Raw genomic sequence first — 23,813 nt, forward strand, 5'->3', positions numbered from 1 at the left:
GGTCTGTAAGTGCTGAGCTTGTGTAAAGTCACCCTCACCATATGATGTATGAAACATGTTTCTGCTACGTATGCCGCCACTTACTCATATTTTTGCGAATGTGTTGCAATGAAGAATTCTTTTTAGCCTGAAGTATAGAAAACATGTTTCATGGTAGATCACAAGAGTATTGCAATAGTCACATGAATTAAAATGGGATAGATTTGAAAGAGACTTTAGAAACTCTAGACAAAAAATCCAATATTACATTTTTGCCTGGTTGACCTACTCATACTAATCTGGGTTCCTGCTCTGGGTTTTTCCTTCTCTCTCTTTGCTTCCCCTGGTACAACACTACCACTCAGTTGTGTCATGAGCTGACGGAACATCTGCATAAAAGATTCTCTGCCGAATAGCACAGGATCTTATACAAATGGCCAAGTGGCTCGTAACACAATTTTACATTGCAAAGTCTTCAGGGAAGGAAGAGAGAATTAATGGCTATGTGGACTTTTACAAATAAAATAAAAACTGTAGCAACCTTACAAATATCCTATGCAGAGCTATGTGTCTCCATGGTTACAGACTACATACATCCCTGTGTGTAGTCTGGTCCTGTAGTAATGTGTTCCTTCCTTGCTTCTTGCAGAAATATACCAATAGCATAGTGCAACTTCAGGTCTAGAGATGGATTGTTTACAATATTAACAAAATGTGTGATACAAAACGTATTGTAACATTACCAAATAAGACAATAATAACAAGATCTCCTCCTTTTGGTTAAATGCTTATATTGCTGTTATTTATCCATATGTACCACTGCATACAAAATTAAAGGGAACCTCCACAATTTGCATTGTGCTCAAATAAGGCATTGCATGTGTCAGGATGATACCTGTTCTTTTTTATCACTAGTTATCAGATCCATGACACCAGGACCGTTGCATATTAACAACTTGAGTCTGGCTTAGGTGTCATGACTTTCTCTCCATGGGTCTATGGGAATAAACCGGTGTCACATATACAGTCACTTCCTGTATGATGTCATTACAAGCTGCCTGCCTCTTCAGTCTCTCCCACATATGGACTCTTCCACACGGCCTCTCCATGGGGGCACAAACTTTTTAACAGCTTATTGAGGGACTTATAATCACACTGTACTCCCCTGACAGAGCCAGCAGGCAGACTTGGTGCTCATATGATGCTGTACTGAGGCTCCATGGGATTGGAACCTTAAACTTCATCTCAGCAGATCTAAAAAACAAGATGGCGTCCGATCTGAAGCAAACAAAATGCTCAATATCAGGGATTTAGGCGAAATATATAAATAAAAATTATATACAGGTTTCTTAAGGCTATGTTCACACAAAAGATTTTTCATGAGGAAAAATCTGACATGGAATTGGCAGAAATCCGAGGCTGACGCTTGGATTTCTGCCGTGGTTTTGCAGTAATACCATCTAGCGCAGTTTAGTCACATTCAATGGGGATAATTCGCGTGTGCCTATTTTTGCGCCGTAATATAGCAAAGTAACTGCCTTAAAAAGTGACGTGTTACTTTTTTTTTTTAAGGTGGATTGCAATTCCACCCCGTATGTACTACGGGGCGGTTTTCCATTAAAGATAATAGGAGACTTTTTACAATAGTTTTTTACGCTGATTCCAATGCGGAACACACGTTGGAATCAGCATTAAAATTCTGCCATGTGAACTGGACCTTAAAGGGGTTTTCTCATCAGAGACATTTATGACATATCCACAGGATAGATACGGATAGATACGGGTCCCACCTCAGGGACCCGCACCTATCTCTAAAACGGGGGCCCTTAAACCATGTTCTACCTCTCTGCGTTGTGGCTGAATCGTGTGATTTCCGACCATGAATTACAGAAACAGCGTAGCTCACTGAGCTATGCTGTTTCCGTAAGTCCCATAGAACTGAATGGTAGTTACGCAAACAGCGTAGCTTGCATGCTGCGCTGCTTCCATAACTGCCGTTCACTATTATGGGAGTTACGGAAACAGCTTAGCTCAGCGAGTTACGCTGTTTCTGTAATTCATGGTCGGAAATCACACGATTCAGCCACAACACAGAGCAGTAGAATGGGGTTTAGGGGCCATGTTCTAGACATAGGTGCCACCTGTGGGACCCATATCTATCTGACATTTATGGCATATCCTGTGGATATGTCATAAATGTCTCTGATGGGAAAACCCCTTTAATGTTTCCAGAATAAATGCCACTAGGTTTCTAATTTAACCTGTTTGTTGTCACAGGAACAATCTTTAGAAAATCTGCCCATGAGTTATAAGGAGAACTCAAAGCTTGGACGAATAGACTCTGTCTTCCTGGCAAAGGTGTTGGAAACGTGCAGAAGAAAACCCTACACACTGATTTGTGGTTCAGTATCGTTCATCGAGGACATAACACACATGTTGAAACAGCTAAAACAGGAAAACACATCAATTTTCTCCTTTTAACAATTTTTAGGAATCAAACATAAAGGGTGAAATGATTGTGGCCAATATTGAAGACATGATGCCTTAAGTAACTTGACCCTTAACGTTCCTGTGAGCAACAGTTACTGTGATTGACCTCAGCACCCCATAAATTCATTCACTTTTAAGTAAAATTGCCTAAATAAATAACTCAAGGGGGCGCTAAAACAGAAAAATATGTAATTTTATTAAATGTTCCCATGGAATATATTGTAATATAACATTGATTTTTACTAAAAAAAAACTGTAAAAGACTCTATTTACAGAGGCTTTATACAAAAAAATTATATTCTTGTAAGGAAGCATAAGACTATCTATGAGAGGGTACCGTAAAAGTCCCATAGTCTGGAACCTGCTGGACTGAATTCAGATTTTTGTATTTTCAGAGTGATAATAAAAACAATTCAAGAAGGATTTTTGCCTCTCACTTACCTACGCTCCAGGATTTCTGCCTAAAAATTCCAAACCAATTGGCATGTTATGGATTAATGCACAATTACAATATCAGTCCGTTGGCCTAAAGGAATTTTACTGTATGACCAGAATTTTCACTGCATTCAATTTTTAATATTTAAAACATAACATATTTTCTGAAATATAAAAGCAGAAATAACCTGATTTATTCTCCTTGCTTGAATACATGATTCATGGAAATTTTTTTACTAGAGTTCTGGGGCTTGGAAAAAAACCTATAGTAGTATGCTCTCTTTTCAGTGTTCAGCTTCTGTAATCTGTTAACCACATAATACTTACGGGCGCAGAACAAGTAACAACATTTAGGAAATTTTCCAGGAATAACATAGATGGCATTTCCTTAAGATAGTTCATCAATGTAGGATCAGTCTCGGTATGACCGCTGGGACTCTCACTGCAGTACCTGACACAGCGCTGCTCTTGTCCATGTGGCTGTATCTGGCACTGCAGTTTAGCCACAGCTCGGCCCCAATTCCCTTGACAACGCCATGTGGGCTGCAGCATAATAAACCAATTGTACCCGCCTGCAACCAACACTAGAGGGAGCTTAGCGAAGACAGATTAATGATTGATTTTAATGGGAGCTGTACTAATCCAAAAGTAGAGTACCCAAACCCAGCTCTGAACTTCATAAAAATATATTATGAAATTAAAAATCACAGAATTTTGAATCTATTTAAATCCAAAAACAAACAATGGGTACACGTAAATGAAACCTGGCTACACCTGAAGCCTTTAGTGCCAAGTGAACAGAAACTTAATGCCAGTTGTAGACACACAAGTAGTAATGTGATCTGCTCTGTTGGCATACTGCCTTCTTGTTCATAATTTGTTGACAACCACCAGTCCCAATACAAACCACTTGCACGCTAAAATTGGCTTTACACATAATATTGTTTCTGACGTGAAGTTGTTTGACCATCAGTTATCGCCCCAATTCCACTATTTATATGTATGCTTAGCAGAACTGTATGGACATGAATATTTATATGGAGGAGGGCAGACAAAATCAACATGGCTAATCTGACCCCCTCCTTCTCAAACCAAAGGTAGTCTTAGACCGATGGAAGTCTGGCAGCCATACTAACATTTGATTGTGGGTTGATCCAGCTGAAAATGATGGGATCCTCGAAAATGATTAAACAAGTCGGATTAGGGGTTTATTAACATGCAGTGGTATGGTTCTGCAGCGAGTGGCGCCATTACGGCACTGCTATAAAAATTATGGCAAAACCACATGTAAATACATACAGTTTTTTAGATGGTTTTGAACCCTTATTACATGTCTTCAATTATTGTAACAGATAACTAGAAACTGCTATATGAGAGCTCTAGCCTGTAGTGGGCGCTGTGAATTACTTTGAGGATAGCAGCTCATACGCATCAACATATTACACCTCCATGGATGAGCCCTATATTGCTTTGGGAAAGGCTTTCCCAATCTCCCAGGATTGGATCCAATCCCATACACCTCATACAAAAATCTGTAATACAGACATGTGCAGGAGACGTTATTCTTGCCTTGAAGGGGTATAGCCCAAAATCATAAATTCTCAATAGGTGATAATTTTATGATCGTTTGGACCCCCACCAATCGCAAGAATCGGGGTCCCGACCCCCCAGATCCTCCTCACTGCACTCCCCGCAGTGAGGAGGAGCTTTATTGGAGTGGTGGTCAAGCGTGCGCCTGCCTCTCCATTAACTGTCTATAAGAGTGACGGAAACAGCTGAGCCTTGTACCTGGCTGTTTTTGTCATTCACATAGACATTGAATGGAGCAACCGCCGCTCCATTCAATGTCCTCAATGTGGCCGAGTAGTGAGGTGGATCAGCGGGTTTGGGACCCCCATTCGGTGGGTTCGGGTCCCCCGGCGATCATAAAATTATCACCTGTCCCGTGGATAGTTGATAATTTATGATTTTGGGAATACCACTTTAATTCTATATGTAATACACTACCAGTATCTATGGATCAGAAGTCCCCAGGTATAATAGTAATACAAGAAAAACAAAAACACACAGAAAACACAAACCAATGTGCTGCCTTTCATTCTACCAACCAAGAACAAAGGACGGAGTTCTACGAAGTTTGTTTAGGGGCTCATTTATCAGTCTACAATAGAAAAAAAAGGTGCAAGTACTACAGACAAGCAGGTGACATATTTAGCAATGCAGTCCACCATTCCTTTTTTTTGCAAAAATGGTGTACAATTATGACAACTAGACTTGTCATTCATGCTTTCCTCCATGCCACATGGCATTTAAAAAATTGCCACAATTTTTGGTAGCACGGCACCACAACCCAACCTGTACAAACATCACTGTTGGTATCTACAGCTTGTGAGCTTTACTAGGTCGGGAGAGGGACTTAATTATTTTTTAGATCTTGTGTGATTTTTCTTTTTAATGTGCGGACTGGATTCATTTGCTTTAAGGCCTCATGCACACGACCGTAGCCATGTGCACGGCCGTGATTTTCGGGTCGGCCGGCAGCAGTGTTACCCGCAAGCCGGCCGCAAATCGCGGGCCCTGCACATGGCCGCGTCCCTTATTTCCTATGAGCCTAGACTGCAAAACACGGCCGTAATAAGACATGCCCGTTCTTTCTGCGGTCCGGGCTCCTGGGCCATGCACGGACCATGGAAACCACAGTCGTGTGCATGGCCCCATAGGAATGAATGGGGCCGCAATTCTCACGTGGATTTTTGGGGGAATTGCGGCCGCAAAAGCAGGTTCGTGTGCATGAGGCCTTCTCTAATCTGTGAAAATACTGAGATATTATTTTTATATCGGTCATGTTGGAAAGGACTCACACAATCTTTTATGTCTTCACTCAAAATAAACTGCAAACACGGACACGACACAGAACATGGTAGAGTTCTGGAAGCTACAGGAGGTGACATTATCAGAGTACGAGTCCCACAGACATTGACTGGTCATCAGAATGTCCTCCTGGTTCTTGCTCCCTATGGCCATGTTGCAGATGAGTTTGTATCGAGGTGGCGTAACTCTGCGGACCATTTTCTTAATGTCTTCACACATGTTCTTGGTGAGGTCGGCAGTCGTACTTGGGTCATATGTCAGATTTCTTAGCTTTGAGGTCAAAAATTCTTGCATGAGTTCTTTTGCTAGGGAGTATGGGAACCTTTGTGAAGGATTTGCAGAACCAGAAGGTACCTAATTGGAAACAGCATAATAATATTGAAAAAGTTAGTTTGATTTCTTCCATTCTTCTGTACGTTTTCATGATCACATGTATAAAGGGAAGGTCCATCTTTGCAACTTAGTCTTACCGTTTTGTGTCTACAGCTCTTATACAGACCTATGTGAAGGCCTATGGAAACCTTGTGGCATCTGATCCTGCATGCATACTCCCTACCATCTTTCCCCCTACGTCTTGCTCACTCACATTCAATAGGATCAGTCTTCACAGGGTTTGCTAGCAATCTGTGACCATGGAAACACATATGTCTGCATAGGTCCTGTAGACACAAAACTAGAAAAATCAAAACTAATTACAATGCTGTCTAATTATTTTATTTTATTTTTTTAGATGTATTAGGGTAATAAAAAATGCTTGCAAAGGTGGACAGTGGCTCAGCATTAGCTTTGTTGCCTATCATAAGCATAGGCCATCTATTTTAGAAAAAAAACAAAACTTTAAATATTGGAAAACAGAGAAACAAAAGGAGAAATTATTGTGCGTACAGATGAAAAATGTTCTTCACAGATCTACTCCTAGTTTTCCAATATCTTAGTCACCATAACCAGTACTAACCCACTCTGAGCTCTCTTAGATCAAATCATTCACTTCCAAGTCAAAGTAAATGTTCACCTTTCATCACCAATTTATTTTTTGTTACTGATCAACTTCATAAAATATCTTTATTAGGGTCAGAGCTCAGTTTTGTTGCAGAGCTCCAAATCCCATTTCCCTTCACACATACATAGACAGAATTCTATAATTTCACTCTGTCTGCAGCAGACACTAGGGGGAGCTTAGGAGTTTTCTGCCTACAGCTCACCCATTGAACTCAATAATAAATCTGTATGCAGCAAGATCCTAAGCTCCCCCTAGTGGTGGTTGTTTACTATGGTGTCATACAGGGGATTTCTACCTCTGTTTTAGTAAATCAGAGCTTTGACCCCTATAAAGATATATTCTGAAATTAATCAGAACAGAATTTTACACCTAAAAACAAAATGGTGTTTAAAGGTGAAAATTCACAAATACTTAGAGAAATTATTTAAGTACAATTTATTGTAATTAAAAGAACAGTTTTTGGTTAAAGGGGTTATGTGGGGGGGGGGGGAATTATTATCAATGTAGTCACTGCAGTATTTGATACACTCGCTAATATACATTCCGGTCCCCAGTCGCGCTGATTCTGACATTTTCATAGATTTTTTTAGCACTGCCGGGGGCCGGAAGTCTAGTTGCTCAGCCATCTTTCATGACAATACGACTTTTCGTTAAGTGACCAAGCCCGTTGTACTCTATGTACTCGCTGGGGCCGGTCAAATGATGAAGAGTCGTATCGTCATCAGAGAAGGCTTTACAACTAGACTTCAGGTCCCCCAGCAGCGCTATAAAAATCTTATGAAAATCTCAGAATCAGCGCAACGGGGGATCGGAATGTATATTAGCGAGTGTATCAGATACTGCAGTGACTACACTACTAATAATTTTTGCTCCCCACAAGACCCCTTAAATACAAACAGGAGTATAACATTATTGTCAACAAATCACTACTTGAGCAATTCCTCAGAGTGCAAGTTTATGGAATTGCTATACAAGCAATTCCCCAAAGACCGCTGGAGACTGTCTGGATCAAGCGTGCAGGTAAATCTGCTACCTCAAGTCCGTCACCACTCTGGTCAGCAGATTCTAAGGTTACTCTATGGTCTTCACCAGAGCCCACTGCAAGGAAGGTTGGATTTGGCTGCATAGAACCCAGGTTGCTTTTACAGAATACAGTGTTGGACAGGAGGTGCAACTCCAGACAGAACGGATAACCAGACAAGCGAGAGCGTTAATCAGCAAGCATGGGCTTACACGGGAGTACAAAACCAGGAGATACTTAAAGTTCAAATCAGTGAGCGGAGTGTAAATTCAAAGACAAGCTGAAGTCGAGTTCAAAGAATCCAAACAGTCAAGGTGATACAGGGTGTAACCATGAGCTTGATCAGAACATGCATACACAAGAGAATCACAAGCAACAATGAGAAAACTGAACAGATTCAAATACTACACTCTTGGCCCTGATAGGTAGCAGACAGAGAAATGAGATTGGCTCTGCATCTCAAACCAGGACCACCCAGATGCTAGGCTAGTAGTCATGACGACTTTAAGGGTATGTTCACATGGAGTGTCTTCAGGCGTATTTCGGGTCATTTACGCCTCAAAAAACACCTGAAAAAACTAAAGCAGAACGCCTCCAAACATCTGCCCATTGATTACAATGGGAAATACAGCGTTCTGTTCCGACGGGGCGTTTTTTTAGCACTCGTTTTCCAAAAACGGCACGTAAAAAGACGCCTGCGAAAAAGAAGTGCATGTCACTTCTTGGGAAGTTTTTGGAGCCGTTTTTCATTGACTAGAAAATAAGCTCCAAAAATGGCCGTAAAAAACGCTGTGAAAATCGAGAGTGGCTTAAAAAACGGCTGAAAATCAGGAGCTGTTTTCCCTTGAAAACAGCTCCGTATATTCAGACGTTTTTAATTTTGTGTGTGCACATACCCTAAAGTGACGGACGTCATACATTGGATCTGTATGGTGGTGTAGGGCCTTTTGAAGATAACATTGTGATGTTACTTAGTGATCATATATTTCAGATATGTAGAAATGTTACATTGCAGTTTTGAAACCACTTCCTTCGTAATAGGCAGCCTTTTATGTTTTTGAGCGTGCATTGTATAAGGAAGAGGCCGCTACTGTGTACACAATTGTTCTATGTAATGTGGACTTTTCGTGCAAACACACTTTACCAATGCGATTTAACTCATTTGTATACACGACAAACACTGGGCACTCCCGCACTCCTTATGGAATGTGGTTGACCATTGTTTGTCATCGTGCTGCAACGTACAAATAAAGATTCAAGTATTCTGTGGAAGAAGCAAGAAAAGAGCTACATCACCGTCCGTGGTTGCGCTGTGAACTCGACAGATAAGATGGCACGCTGCCGTTTATTGTATGATCATTGTAAATCATTGACCTGCGTCTGTGTACATACTTAACCCCTTAATGCCGCAGACAGTTTTAGTTTTTTCATTTTAGTTTTTTCATCCTCGCCTTCCAAGAGTCATACGTTTTTTATTTTTCCTTCGACATAGCTGTAGGAGAGCTTTTTTTTTTTTTTCAGGACAAGTTGTATCTTTTAATGGAATCATTTAATGTGCAATATAATGTACTGAAAAACATGTAACTTTTTTTTGTGAGGTGGATAGAAAATATACTGCAATTCCGCCATTGGTTTTGTTTTTATGGCATTTATCACGCGGTAAAAATGACATGTCAACTTTGTTCTGTGGGTCAGTACCATTACGGTGATACCAAATTTATATAGGTTTTTCTGTTATGTTTTACTACTTTTACAAAGTAAAAATAGTTTGTTAAAGGCTATGTAAACCTTTGAGCACTTTTTTTTATAAAAACTGTATTAGGCTTTTAGACAACTTTTTAATTGTTTAAAAAAAAATATATATAAACTTTTTGAGATACGGCGTCTACGGATCCTGGATACATAGAAGCTGTATCTTGCGCTAAACCTGAATCCGTCAGGTCAGTGACACTGACGGCTTCTGTGACAGGGATCCACCTGTTATTGATCACTTCTGAGCTATGAACTAAGATGTGATCGATTACAGCTGGAATCCCGCTGTCACGAAAGCCCTGTGTACCGCTGAATCGATTTGGGTTTTAGGAAACATAGAAGCTATATCTCAAAAATTATTTTTTTATAAGAAAACAATTAAAAAGTTGTCTAAAAACCTCTGATACGTTGTTTTATATATATATATATATATATATATATATATATATATATATATATATATATATATATAATCGTTTACATAGCCTTTAAAATGTATTTGGTTGCCATATTCTGAGACCCATAACTATTTTAATTATTTGTTGATACATTTTAAACTTTTTCAAGAAGGGATACAGAGGGAAAATGGGTAAGGGGGGGGGGGGGGAGAGACAAACACAGTAATATATTTCAGAATGTCCATTTCCATAATAACATGTTCAGAGTTATTTTGTACATTCTACTAATGACAGTCAATCCAAAATCTAATCTGATGGAACACAACTTGCCATGGACAATATAGATCAGCATATTATCAATACAGGGGGAAGGGGGGGACATTGATGGGACATCCGAGCCCATTCCTGGTCCAAAGTGTTGGGTCATCACCCCAAGTATATTGATTCCATCTTATCCTAATCGGTGGGGAACGCAAGAGAGTCTGCTCCAAATACCAAGTAGTAGGGCCAAAGCAAGATTTTAATTTAAGCTTGATCCTATCGGGGAGAAGGGTTATAAATTTGTTCCAGATTTTGAAGAAGTGTTTTACTTTCTGTTATTGGACAAGGAGGCTTCTTTCCAGTCCATACGATAGAGGTAGGATAACTTTCCAAGGAAGAGTCTAATAGTAGGCGGGGAGGGTGAGATCCAGCAGTGGAGTATAGTTTTACATGCTGCTGCTGAAATAAATAGAGCTTTTTCTCATGTAGGATTATGTTATGTTCAGGTGGGACCATACCAAATAAGCTCCACACATCTGCATTTGGACAAGAGTGTAGCAGGTTATTGGTGAGAAAAGATTGTATTTGTTTCCAGAATATTCTTACTTGGGGACACAACCAGAAACAGTGGAGTAAATCTGCCTTGGGCGAGGAGCATTTGGGACAAGAATGATCTGTGGTGTTGCCTATCATAAAACCTCTATGTGGAGAGATGTAAGCTCTATGAGTTATTTTATATGCCATTTCCCAATACATCGCTGATGGTAGGTATTTATTTGCCGTTTGTAATGCAACTAAAATATCGTCCACCGTAATGTCAGTTAGTAGAGTGGTCCAACAGATCATTCCCGCTTTAGATTTAGAGTAATCACATTTATGGCAAAGTAGTTGGTAGTATGTCGTTATTAGTTTAGGGGAATGTTGTCTGGCTGGTTTCAGTGCCAAAAAGGGATCATCCCAATCCCTATCCGTCATGTGATGTAGTATCTTAGTGATTTAGCTGTGGGCTTGTAAATAGTAAAACGGGTGTGAACCCACTACATCGTGTTCCAATCTTAATTCGTTAAAGGTCTCCTGGACTTATCCACTAGTTTCCCAACGCTACTTAGGCCTCCAGAGTGCCAGAGTTTGAATATTGGGGGCGGCTGACCATGCTGAAAAGTAGGATTTTTCAGGAATTGCAGGGATAGGGAGTTTCTCAAATTAAGTGACCGTAACTGTCTTCTCTTGGTCCAAGATTTCCATGTTGTGAACAATAAAGGTTTTTTTGTAACATCCTCAGGAAGTTCTGAGTATGGGGTATGTAGAAGGTTAGTCAACGATATATGAGGGAAATATTAACCCTCTAATATGCTATCCGTGTATACAGAGGTTTTCTGAAACCAGTCTCCCACAATGCGTATTTGGGCGGCTATGTTGTAACGCTGTATGTACGGGAAGTTTATACCCCCATTTGTTTTGTGTTGCAGAATGTGTAATCCAATTCGTGGTCGTTTGTGGTTCCAAATGAAACAGCGAAACAACCCATTGATGACCTTAATGTCCCGTGGTTTTAGAAAAACTGGGAGAGATGGAAAAATATATAATAGCTTAGGGAAATATTACCATTTTCAGGAGATTTGCCCTTCCTAGAAAGGAGAGTGTGAAGCCTCGCCATGTGGTAAGTTGGGACCCCAGATAGGAGATGAAAGTTCCTATATTCTGCTTGTATAGGAGACTGGGGGATCTAGTAATTTGGATACCTAAGTAGGTAATAGAAGTGGTGTTCCAGTGAAAGTCATATCCAGGGGCCCAAGATGGATTTGCAGGGCCTTTTAGAAGTAGTGCTTCTGACTTAGTTGTGTTAATTTTAAAACCCAATATGGAGCCAAATTTGATCATATCAAATAGTAACATGTCAAGGGAGGTTCTTGGATTGGTGATATATAACAGTATATCATCTGCAAAAGCTGAGAGCTTCAGTTCAGCGGGACCAACGTCTATCCCCTCAACTTGTATCCCCCCAAAGTGTCCAGGAAAGGGGTCTATGGAGAGGTTGAATAAAAGGGGTGATAATGGGCAACCCTGTCGTGTGCCTCTGAATCTCAGTGGGTGGTGTGTTACTTCCATTTATAGTATAAGGTAGTATGCGGCTTATTCTTGCGGTGCAAGCTATAGTTTTTATTGGTACCATTTTGGGGTACATTTTTATAAGTTTTTACAAAAAAAAATTTGGGTTGTCGAGGTGACAAAAAAAATAGCAATTCTGGCATTTTATTTGTTGTTTTCACGGTGTTCACCGTGCGGGATAAATAACATTATATTTTAGTAGTTCGGATTGTTATTGACGCGGCAATACCAGTTATGTATATTTTTTATTATTTACATTCTTTTGAAAAAAAAATGGTAAAAGGTATTTTTTTACTTTTAATGTGTGGGTGTTTTTTATTTTTTTATATATATATATTGTATATACTCTTTTAAACTCTATTTAACTTATTTTTACATTTTTATAGTTCTAGGTGGCTTGAGCATGTGATTGAATGTTTGATTGCTTGCATGGTACACTACAGAACTTATATATTGCAGTGTATTGTCTTTTTAATGTTATCCCATAAAGCCCTTATATTATCCTATTAAAGGGAATGTGTTGCCAGCAAAACATGTATTTTTTTTTTAGTTAAACAATTAGTGTGTAGGTGATTAAACATTGTTCTCATTTTTTTTATTTTTTTTCACGAGTCAGGAAATATTATAAATTGGATTCAATTTATAATATTTCCCAGCACTGGTCACTAGATGGAGCAATTCCCAAAATTGCAGCATTGCATGTGGTAAAGCAACCACATTGCTTTATGCTGCAAAATTGGGAAAAAATCCCTCGCTCTAGTGAGCTCTCAGAATCCCCCCCCCTTCTTTATCCTGGCTAGTGCCGGGAGAAACGAGGGGATTGAACGGTCAAACCTCCTACACTGTGTGTCGCCATTTTTTGAGCTAACACACAGTGTAGAAGGTTTACATACACTAGTAAACACACACTGAAACACGAACATACATAGAAATCACTTACCTGCTCCAGTCGCCGCCGCTCCCTCCGGTCCGTTCGCTCCGTCTGCTGCCGCTGCTCCATGTGCACAAGTCCGGAAGCCGCGACCGGAAGTAGTAATCTTACTGTCCGGCCGCGACTTCCGGTCCACAGGAAAATGGCGCCGGACGGCGCGCATTTCAAATTGGACTGTGTGGGAGCGGCGCATGCGCCGTTCCCACACACACGGCGTACACCATAGTGGATGGAACGGGCCCCGTTCGCATTCCCTATGGGACTGGAGCTGCCGTATTCCATGTCTGTATATGTCGTTAATCGACACATACAGAAATGGAAAAAAAAATGGCAGCCCCCATAGGGAAGAAAAAGTGTAAAAATAGAAAAAAATAACACACAAACACACAAATAAATATAAACGTTTTTAATAAAACCCTAACATAAAACTGATATAAAAAAAAAAAAATTTGTGACACTGTTCCTTTAAGCCCCGATTTGAATTGAGAAATTGCCAATCACGGCAGCTACTTATTAATTGAAAGGAGTGCTGGGACCTCTATTATGACAGTTGTAGATGCTCTACATAACAATAATGGGTCACTTAAAGGGTAACTAAACTTTTAAAAAACTTTTGACATGTCAGAAGTTTTGATCGGTGGGGGTCCAAGCACGGAGACCCTCACCGATTATTATAATAAAGCCGCAGAGGCGCTTGGGTGAGAGCTGTGCCGCTTCATTTTTGATCAGCTTTCCTCGGGGTGGTGTATGGGCTCAATTAAAAGTATACGAGTCCCCACACTTCTTGCTTGGCTTTCAAAGCAGCACAGCGCTCATCTGAGCGTTTCTGCAGCTTTGTTTTGGTTATCGGTAGGAGTCTCAGTGCTCGGATCCCCACCGATCAAAACTTCTGACATGTCAAAAGTTTAAAAAAAATTTATTTACCCTTTAAGTAAAAGGCCTTACCTGTTCATTGATGATGGTGATGGGCTTGCGGTTTGGTGTGCGGGCTCTGGCCTTTCTCCTCAGTGCTGCTTGATTCTGTAAGATTTTTGACAAGCATTATTGCAATTAGACCGTCTATATACACGTTCCTTAAAATAGGGTCAGCATGATATACTTAGCAAAAAAAATACTTGAACTGCGCTGAAGTAGCATTTTACAGTTTATTTTATAGATGTAATCTATGTATCAAGTTGAGTCACATTGTGAATACATTACATTACTTTTCTATCCTGTGTCACAGCCTGTATTATATCCCAGAGCTGTATTCACAATTCTACTAGTTGTTATTGGAAATAGCAAACTTGTCGAATAGAGAATCTCCTAGTAACTTATCTAACCTTCTACATAGCAGTGGGACAGTTAGGCCTCATGCACACTGTGCTTTTGCGGCCGCAATTTATCTGCATTTTTGCCAATAAATTACGGACCCATTAATTTCTATGGCTCCATGCACATGACCGTGGTTTTCACGGATCCGTGTGGGGGCCGCAAATCCGGAGCGCAAAAACTCAGGACAAGTCATTTTACGGTCCGGATTTGCAGGTTAACCAGTACTGGTGAATTGTTGTGGCTCCGTGAGTCCTGATGACACACGGATGCACAACAAAGGTTTTTTGTCGTCCGATTAGTGGACATTCCATGGTGTAAAGATGTGTCTTTCCAGAATGCAAATCACCAGAGCAAAATCTATGCAGACGTTGAGCCAGCAAAGAATGTTGAGAGATTTCAGCTCTGAAGCCGGCAGGTTTGTGAATGTAGCTCTGCACTGAAAGACAGGTTGTAAATGCCTGCTTTAGAACTGGTTGCAAATTTACAATAAAAAGCAGATATTCACGCAAATATGGAAGGAAAGCTATATGTAACTGGGTTTAAAGGCCTGTACTTTCTTCAAGGTAGTCATGGCAATATCTATCCATCTATCTCATATCCATCTATTTATCTATCTTATATCTATCTCAGATCTATCTGTCTCATATCTGTTGACACCTTAATACATTTAGTTTTCTCCATTTGACCTTTATATCTGCAGAGTTCCTCAATGACTTCTGCTGTCCTTAAGGGGGCTTTCCCATGAGGGACATTTATGACATATCAACAGGATATTCGGAAAAAGCGTGGTGAACAGCAGCACACGTCTCCCAAGTTTCAATCAATAAGTTATTTTATTAGTCAAACATCCAGTAAAAAAATGGCAACGTTTCGACCCGTGACAAGCTGCTGTTCACCACGCTTTTTCTGAAGATTATATTACGTCAGACTGGGTTTGTCTGATCCTACAGCGTGACACCGCTCCTGATAACGGGATTTGTGCTGCTTCAAATATTGAATTTTTTGGATTATATCCACAGGATATGTCATAAATGTCATGTATTTGCAGGTCCCAGAGGTGGGACCCGCATCTATCTCTACAACGGGGCCCCCTCAACCCCGTTCTAGCTTTTTGTGCTCACGCTGACTCCCGGCCTTACTGATTACATGGTCGAGAGTTACGGGAACAGCGTGACTCGCTGAGCTACGCTGTTTCCGTAACACCCATAGTAGTGAATGGCAGTTACCGAAGGAACGTAGCATGCGAGCTACGCTGTTTCTGTAACTACCATTCAGTTCTATGGGAGTTATGGAAACAGTGCAGCTCAGCGAGTTATGCTGTTTCCGTAACTCCCGACCATGTAATCAGTAAGGCCGGGAGTCAGCGTGAGCACAAAAAGCTAGAACGGGGTTGAGGGGGCCCCGTTGTAGAGATAGGTGAGAGTCCCACCTCTGGGACCTGCACATACCTGACATTTATGACATATCCTGTGTATATTTCATAAATGGCCCTCATGGGAAAACCCCTTTAACTTACAATAGAAGATGAATTATCCATAATGTAATATTCCTTTTCTTGTATGGTAGAGTGCTGACTATTTTACCTTAAGTCTCAGTGTCATTCGTTGAGCTGCCAGGAGACCTGACATGCTGATGGATTGTGTAGGTCTTTTTGTTTCTGTAGGTTTTGAAGATCCTTCACTTGGTGGTGGTTTCACATTTGCGGTTCCCCTGGAGCTTTGGGCAACTGTAGGCTTAAGTGGACAAAGTACTGATGAATCGTTCATTATAGGAGCCCCAAGTATTCACATTTAGCTGCATTTCTCCAGCATCACAATGTAAAGCAGTAGTAGTAGATTTGCTCCAGTGTCTTAATGCATATTTTTCTTAACTGCTTCCTTTAGAATGGGAGCAATCTAATAATAAAGCAGGAAAACCGTGCAAAACCACTTCAAACAGCTGATCAGCGCAGGTGGGCCTATCCTGAGGAAAGCCTGTCAATGAAAACCCAGATTACCCCTTTAACTCCTGTTCATTGCAGCTGCCACAAAGCGCACACAGCCTGCTGCACGGTCTACACATGCAATACAGGAAGTAAGTGTGTGCCCCCAGGGAAGTTTTAAAAATAAATTCCAACATTTTATAAATATTAAAAATAATAAACACATTATTTCTCTTCAACATCTAAGGCTCTGTTCACATCTGCGTTGGGGTCCCGTTCTGACGTTCCGTCTGAGCTTTCCGTCAGAACGGGACCCTGAACAGACACAAACTGACAGGAACGGAAACCAGAGGTTTCCGTTTGTATCACCATTGATTTCAATGGTGACGGATCCGATGCCCGTGGTTTCCGTTTGTGTCTGTTGTGCACCGGACCCGTCGTTTTGCCGGAAGCAATAGCGTAGTCGACTAAAACTAGCAAAATCACCCTCAAAATCATGATGCAAAACTAAACAACCTAATTACTTACAGACAACACGTAATTAAGATCAACAGTATCAATGACCTAATACTTGACATCTATTAGGGTATGTTCACACGGCCTATTTACGGACGTAATTCGGGCGTTTTTGCCCCGAATTACGTCTGAAAATAACGCTGACAAATATCTGCCCATTGAAAGCAATGGGCAGACGTTTGTCTGTTCACACGAGGCGTATATTTACGCGCCGCTGTCAAATGACGGCGCGTAAATAGACGCCCGCGTAGAAGAAGTGACCTGTCACTTCTTTGGCCGTAATTGGAGCCGCTATTCATTGACTCCAATGAATAGCAGCGCTAATTACGGCCGTAATTGACGCGGCGTTCAAGCGCCTGCACGTGCCGGTACGGCTGAAATTACGGGGATGTTTTCAGGCTGAAACATCCCCGTAATTTCAGCCGTTACGGACCCCCGCCGTGTGAACATACCCTTACACAGAGGATGGACAAGCTGAATACTTATTGTTTGTCTTCTGAGAATAGGCTCAATCTGCAAACCTCAGAAAACAGATTATAGTTAGGGAAAACTCCTCATGTAGCCGAACCTTGCTTTAGATAATAGAGGGTGGTCTTAAGCAGGACCACCTAAGCAAAAATATTTAAGGAGTTGTCAAATACCAGACCACTGCTTTACTACATATAGTGAAGCTCAGGTATAGGAACAGATTAGTGGATATAGCAATATGCCTACAAAAATCCACAGGATGGGTGATAAATGTATGATCACTGGGGAGTCCGACTGCTGCACAGCCGAAAAACATTGCAAAGTACGAGGGTCCTGTGTCCCTCATTTGAATGAAGCGGCAGTCACCCCCCACTCCCGCTCCATTTAGTGTCTATGGGACTGATGAAGTGCTTTGCTATCTCCATCAGTCCCATAGACATTAAATGGAGTGGTAGTGTGCACGTGTGACCGCAGCTCCATTCAAACAAGGGAAACAGGACCCTTGTGATCGGTGGGGGTCCCAGTGGTAGGACTGCAGTGATCATACATTCATCCCCTATTGTTAGTAGCTATCCACTCTGATCAATGTAACAAAAATATCCTAATATGCTCCCATTTTTTTCCTCTTTGTCTCATTGTACTGCTGGCGGAGGCTGCACAGTTATACCGTCTGGTTTCTCCATTGCTGCCAGGAGCTGCTCACAACAGTCCTGAGGTGGCTGCAATGTGAACCTCCCAACCATCTGAACACATGGGGATACACATACTGTTCTGTAATCTTACATTTTTCAAAGCTGTAGGATCACTATCTCGATTTGTTGCTCGAAACGTTACACGTGATAGTTTCACTGCTCCGAGTCTCTTGCTGTCACTTGTGGTGTCCATAATTCTAGAGGATCCAAATACAAAGCATCAAAAGTTTATACTTTTCTTTCCCTGAAATGTTAGTAAGAAAGGGTCTTAGGTAAAGTAATCTTTAAGAAAAAAAAAATGAACCTAAAAATTAACTATACTGAAGGTTGGTCCTACATAAAGCCCAAGGCTTCATTCACGTGGCCGCCTCAATGCCATACACACTAATATGGACAAAAGTATTGGGACACACTTCTTAATCATTGAATTCTGGTGTTTCATTCAGTCCCATTGCCACAGGTGTATAAAATCCAGCACCGAGCCATGCAGTCGCCTTTACAAACATTTGTGAAAGAATGGGTCATTCTAAAGAGCTCACTGAATTCCAGTGCAGTACCGTAATAGGATGTCACTGTTGTAAAAAGTCAGTTTGTGAAATTTCATCCCTCCTAGATATTTCACCATCAACTCTGAGTAGTATTATTACAAAGTGCAAGCTTTTAGCAACCACAGCAACTCAGCCACAAAGTCAGACCACGTAAAGTTACAGAGCAGTGTCACTAAGTGCTGAGGCGCATAGTGGATAAAAGTCGCCAACGTTCTGCTGACTCAATAACTGCAGAGATACAAACCTCCTCTGTCATTAACATCAGCACAAAAACTGTGCACCGGGAGCTTCATGACATGGGTTTCCATGGCCGGGCAGCTGCATGCCAGCCTTACATCACCAAGCACAATGCTAAGCGTCGGATGGAGTGGTGTAAAGTCGCCGCCACTGGACTCTGGAGCAGTGGAAACGTGTTCTGTGGAGAGATGAATCACGCTTCTCTATCTGCCAGTCTGATGGACGAGTCTGGGTTTGGTGACTGCCAGGAGAACTTTACCTGCCTGACCGCATTCTGCCAGCTGTAAAGTTTGGTGAATGCCAGAACTTTACCTGCCTGACTGCATTGTGCCAGCTGTAAAGTTTGGTGGAGGAGGGATAATGTTATGGGGTTGTTTTTCAGGGTTCGGCCTAGGCCCCTTAGTTCCAGTGAAGGGAAATCTTAATTCTTCAGCACACCAAGACATTTTGGACAATTGTAGCTTCCAACTTTGTGGGAACAGTTTGGGGTTTGGCCCGTTTCAGTTCCAGCATGACTGTGCCCCAGTGCACAAAGCAAGGTCCAGAAAGACATGGGTGCGGAGTTTGGTGTGGAAGAACTTGACTGGCCGCACAGAGTCCTGACCTCAACCCCATCCAACAGGAACTAGAACAGGGATTGCGAGCCAGGCCCGCTCATACAACATCAGTGTCTCATTTGACAAATGGTCTTCTGGATGAATGGGCAAAATTTTCCAAAATCTCATAGAAAGCCTTCCCAGAAGAGTAGAAGACGTTTTAGCTGCAAAGAGGGGACCAACTCCATATTAATGTCACTAGATTTGGAATGGGATGACATAAAAGCTCCTGTAGGTGTAATGTGTAGGTGTCCCAATAAATTTTTCCATATAGTATATAAGTTGATGGCAATTTTGTTAGTACAAAAATAAAGGGTTTCTCTGGGGCATTAATAATGACGGCCTTCTCCTGGACCATATGGATAGGCCATCAATGTTAACATCCTATGCAGGCAGCAAACTTAAATATGAAATTTTTCTGTAAAATGTAACACATTATTACTGTTTATTTTCATAATTTCTCACAGTTCAAAAAATGAAACAAATTATTTGACATGAACAAAAGTTTGTGAACCTTTTCAGTATATACAATAGTGTTATTTCTGTTCTGTAGGTCTCAGCCGAGGGAACGGTGTACGGACTCGTAGACTTTTTATTGAGCCTGTTCACCATTCTGCGGAAAGTCGATCAGGAACGAAGCGGCACAGAGCTCACCCGAGTGCTTCTGCTGCTTTGTTTTAGTGATCGGTGTGGAACTCAGTGCTTGAATCCCACCGATCAAAACTTCTGACATGTCACTATGAAATGTCAAAAGTTCTTTAAAAGTTTAGTTACTCTTTAACTTCTTTTCACTGAAAAAATCAAAGGTGTATCCAGGCTTATGCTCCAAATTTCATGTCACAAATGGGCACAGAGGAAGGCATTAGAATTTATTCCCAAAGTCTAACTCGACTCAAAATCGAATGAATCCCAATTACCCCATCTCCATCCTTCCCATGTCATGCTTATGTGAAAATGGGAAGTTCAGATCTGGTGGGTTCTTCTTTAGGTTTCTCATACTAGAGATCTGTTTCAGTTTCACCTCTGCACCCACATAAGCGCACCGCAGATTTCCCGAAAGCCTGTTATTGTGACTTGTCACTTTAAACAGACACACAATATCCAAAACCTAGATGGTCCTGCTGAAGACTAAAACCGCTACATTCTCTTATATACAGATGTGGTCCCCCTTACTTTTTCTTGAATTGCGTTAAAAAACGTAGGCTTGGACGGATGCCTTAAAAGTGGCATCCGCCACTATAGTTTTCAGATTGTAGAATAAACTCCAGGAACTCTCATGACCCTGTTCATGATGAATACGTTGAATACGTTGAATGGAAATTATCATAGTCTATGGGCGAGAGATGCCACTATTAGTCATCAGTTTAACGAATACATCGTCTATAGAGGTAACGTATACGTCATGAAAGGCACTTGAAAATCCTGTGATGTATACGTCAAATGTAATCCTGTAACGTATGCCATACAGTGACATACCGCACCCATAGACTCCTATGTTAAAAAAATGTATACAGTTTTTTCAGGATCCCTCTGGATGGAAAAGTGTAGTCTACTTTCACCCTTAAAAAAATGTATACTGATGTACACCAGCCCGACAAAGGCCAAAATGACACTCTTTTGCCCTCTGCTGGGCTAATAGAGCCCCATGGACATGTTTAGCGTGTACGTCGGGAGTTTTCCTGACGTACACGCTAAATGTAGGGCCAAAACATGATGTGCACAGAGCCTAAGTTACGTAATTTGTCATGAAATCAAATCATCACAATCTCAAGCCATCCAGTAAAAAAACATTTTTTTTTTAAAAATGGGAGTCTGTGAGCGACAGATGGCGTGTGCCAGAGGCATCCGTCACAGCCATCCAGTAAAAAGAAGTATACGTTAAATGTAGAAGTTTTTTAACATGAGAGTCTATTGGTGATGAATAACCGACAGATGCCCCCAATGCAGGCTATCTGTTGGCCATCTGTCGCCCAGAGACTCCCATGCAAAAAATGTATACATTTAACGTATGCGTATTTTTCACTGGATGGCTGGGACGTATATGGTTTTTTAACATAGGGGTTTATGGGCGATGGCTGATAGATGGCATCCGTCGGAGGTATACAGGGTTTTTTACATGTTCGCTTAACATTTTGCGCCATACATCTCAGGCTATGTCGGATTTAGTGAGAAAATAATGAAGGACAGATCTGTAGGGTTCATATAATAATTTGCAGTCATAGATTCCTGCAAATTACTAGGAAAGCTCCTGGACAAGAAGGTACTACCCATTAGGTATAACGTCCTACACTTTATAACTGGGGTCACTTGGGATGTAAGTGTTTATTAGTAAACTCAATCATTAAATGTAGGTGGCCTTTTTACCTAGTGCACCGTTTTACTCTATTTTAGTGTATTCTGGATCCTACTCTTCTTGCTGGTGATATACCGCCCTATGTCGAGGAGCACATCTATCATTCTGAAATTTCTTAGATTTTGAAGCATCGTCAATGCACTGTATCCCTCACAGTTTTACACATCATTGTGAGGAACATGGCGCCCAAATCATCAATAAGCGCAATATTTAATAAACCCAACAAACTTTATAAAATACATTGTTCCTCCTAACAAGGTAAAATTCTATTGCTGTGACCGCAATGCAAAAAACAACAAGCACAAAAATGTAGCTGAACTCTGCGGGTGCTAAGATATATGCAAACGAGGAATATTTGAATGACTTTATATTGCATTATTGCTATATTTACTATACTTATAAATGAGAGGTTCTTAATGCACATAATAAATACATTATGTGAGCCCACCTGTCAGGATAAGACAACTTCATTCAGATAGGTCGCTACAGTAACATTATACCTGTGCAACAAGAGACTCCGCAGTACCAGATAGGTTATGGAGGAACCAGCTCACTTTTTAGGAATAGTAATAATGTTATTTATAATAATTCAGATATTCAATGTTTCATAGCGTCCGCAGTATATTGATACATGTTCTATCCTCAAAATACACAAGTTCATTAAAATGTCTTTAGAAATTAAACCTTTATATTGGCAGATGCTGTGGGCAGGATTTACCAGGTTGTAGTCTGTTCCCCTGTCGCTGCTGTTACTTGTAAATGAGCCCCTTACAGCATCCGATCTTGAGAGCTCCCTGTAAGGAGAGGCGAAGAAGGCTGGACGTCTCCGGTCTAAGCGTATAATACTCTGCTATGTTTACACACAGGTTTCCAACGCTCTGACTCGCTATCAATTACACTTTATTTTGACGACTTCATTCTGCTGCTGGTTCTGCAAACATAACAACATAACAGGCGAGCTATGGGCACACATGAAGAACGTGATTAATAGGATTCTGTAACTGAGGGCCAACTAGACCATTAAGGGGTTACTGAATTCTCATACCACATAGTAAACCTAAGACTTTTCCTCATTTTCAATTACCTATTTTTTGGGGGGATATATAACGGCTAAAGACATGAGTTATGCTGATGGTAAGGTTATGGTCACACCTGTTTGGTGCCCCCATTGCAGATTTCGGACGGACACCACAATAGAACCAGACTAACTCCATTATGCGTCAATTAGGCACCGTTAATATCCACTGTGAGAAGCTCAGGCTGCTGATCTTTCTCTTCCCCATGCTTTACACTGCTGCTGTAGGTGCACAAACTCACCAGAAAGTCATGTTTATAAACGTCCTTAATACTAAAACTGTCTAAACATTGCCAAGGGTTACTTGTTTTCATGAATTTCTCAATATTGGAGTCTCGAAATTCAACCTGCTCTCAGTTCACATTAGGCTAGGGCTACTTAGCAACTTTAACCTCGACACTGGTCGCAAGTCCAAGAGATTGCTGTGTGCCCCTGCGTGAATCCCATGTAATGAAAGTCAATGTGGCTACAATGTAAACCGACATTCGCAAGAAATCCAAACCTGCTGGATTTCTTGCGACTCTCGGGTCGCGGCAACCCACGGGTCTTAACGCGGCCACATTGACTTTAATTACGTGCGATGCATGCAGGTGCACACAGTGATCTTTGGCCATGCAACCTGTTTCGCAGCCAAAGTTACTGTGTGCCTTAGCCTTATGCATGCAGGAGTCACATACAGACAGATTTTGTTTGCATTTTCCCCTATTCATGGAATTTATATTTTCTTTCCATGATTGTGTGAGTTTTCTCTGGATACTCCGCCATACTTACAGTTTCCGTACCGATAGGTTAGCTGCCTTTCTATGGAGTTGCGCTTAGTGTAGATGTGTGTGTCGGAGTAACGAC

The 23,813-nt window shown here is 41.1% G+C and overlaps 2 protein-coding genes across 5 annotated transcripts in view; one reads left to right on the top strand and one right to left on the bottom strand.

The window, feature by feature from the left end:
• The window catches only part of CYB5RL (cytochrome b5 reductase like), an 11,934-nt gene extending 9,042 nt beyond the window's left edge, over nt 1–2,892 (top strand). For all 4 annotated transcript variants that reach the window (XM_075833025.1, XM_075833027.1, XM_075833026.1 and 1 more), the window contains one exon: nt 2,257–2,892. In XM_075833025.1, coding sequence (XP_075689140.1) covers nt 2,257–2,460 — 204 coding nt within the window. In that variant the 3' untranslated portion in view covers nt 2,461–2,892. The remainder of the gene's footprint in view (nt 1–2,256) is intronic.
• On the bottom strand, nt 2,683–22,825 carry LOC142657722 (dynein light chain Tctex-type protein 2B-like). The gene is made up of 5 exons (XM_075833031.1): nt 22,611–22,825; nt 18,250–18,355; nt 16,145–16,294; nt 14,193–14,267; nt 2,683–6,129 (listed from the first exon to the last, which is right to left on the bottom strand). Exons 2-5 carry the CDS (start codon nt 18,349–18,351, stop codon nt 5,782–5,784), a joined length of 675 nt encoding a protein of 224 aa, XP_075689146.1. The 5' UTR covers nt 18,352–18,355; nt 22,611–22,825; the 3' UTR covers nt 2,683–5,781.
• Between the last annotated feature and the right edge of the window lie 988 nt (nt 22,826–23,813).

Source organism: Rhinoderma darwinii, chromosome 7 (assembly GCF_050947455.1).
Source record: "Rhinoderma darwinii isolate aRhiDar2 chromosome 7, aRhiDar2.hap1, whole genome shotgun sequence".
In the NCBI taxonomy this organism is placed as follows: Eukaryota; Metazoa; Chordata; class Amphibia; order Anura; family Rhinodermatidae; genus Rhinoderma; species Rhinoderma darwinii.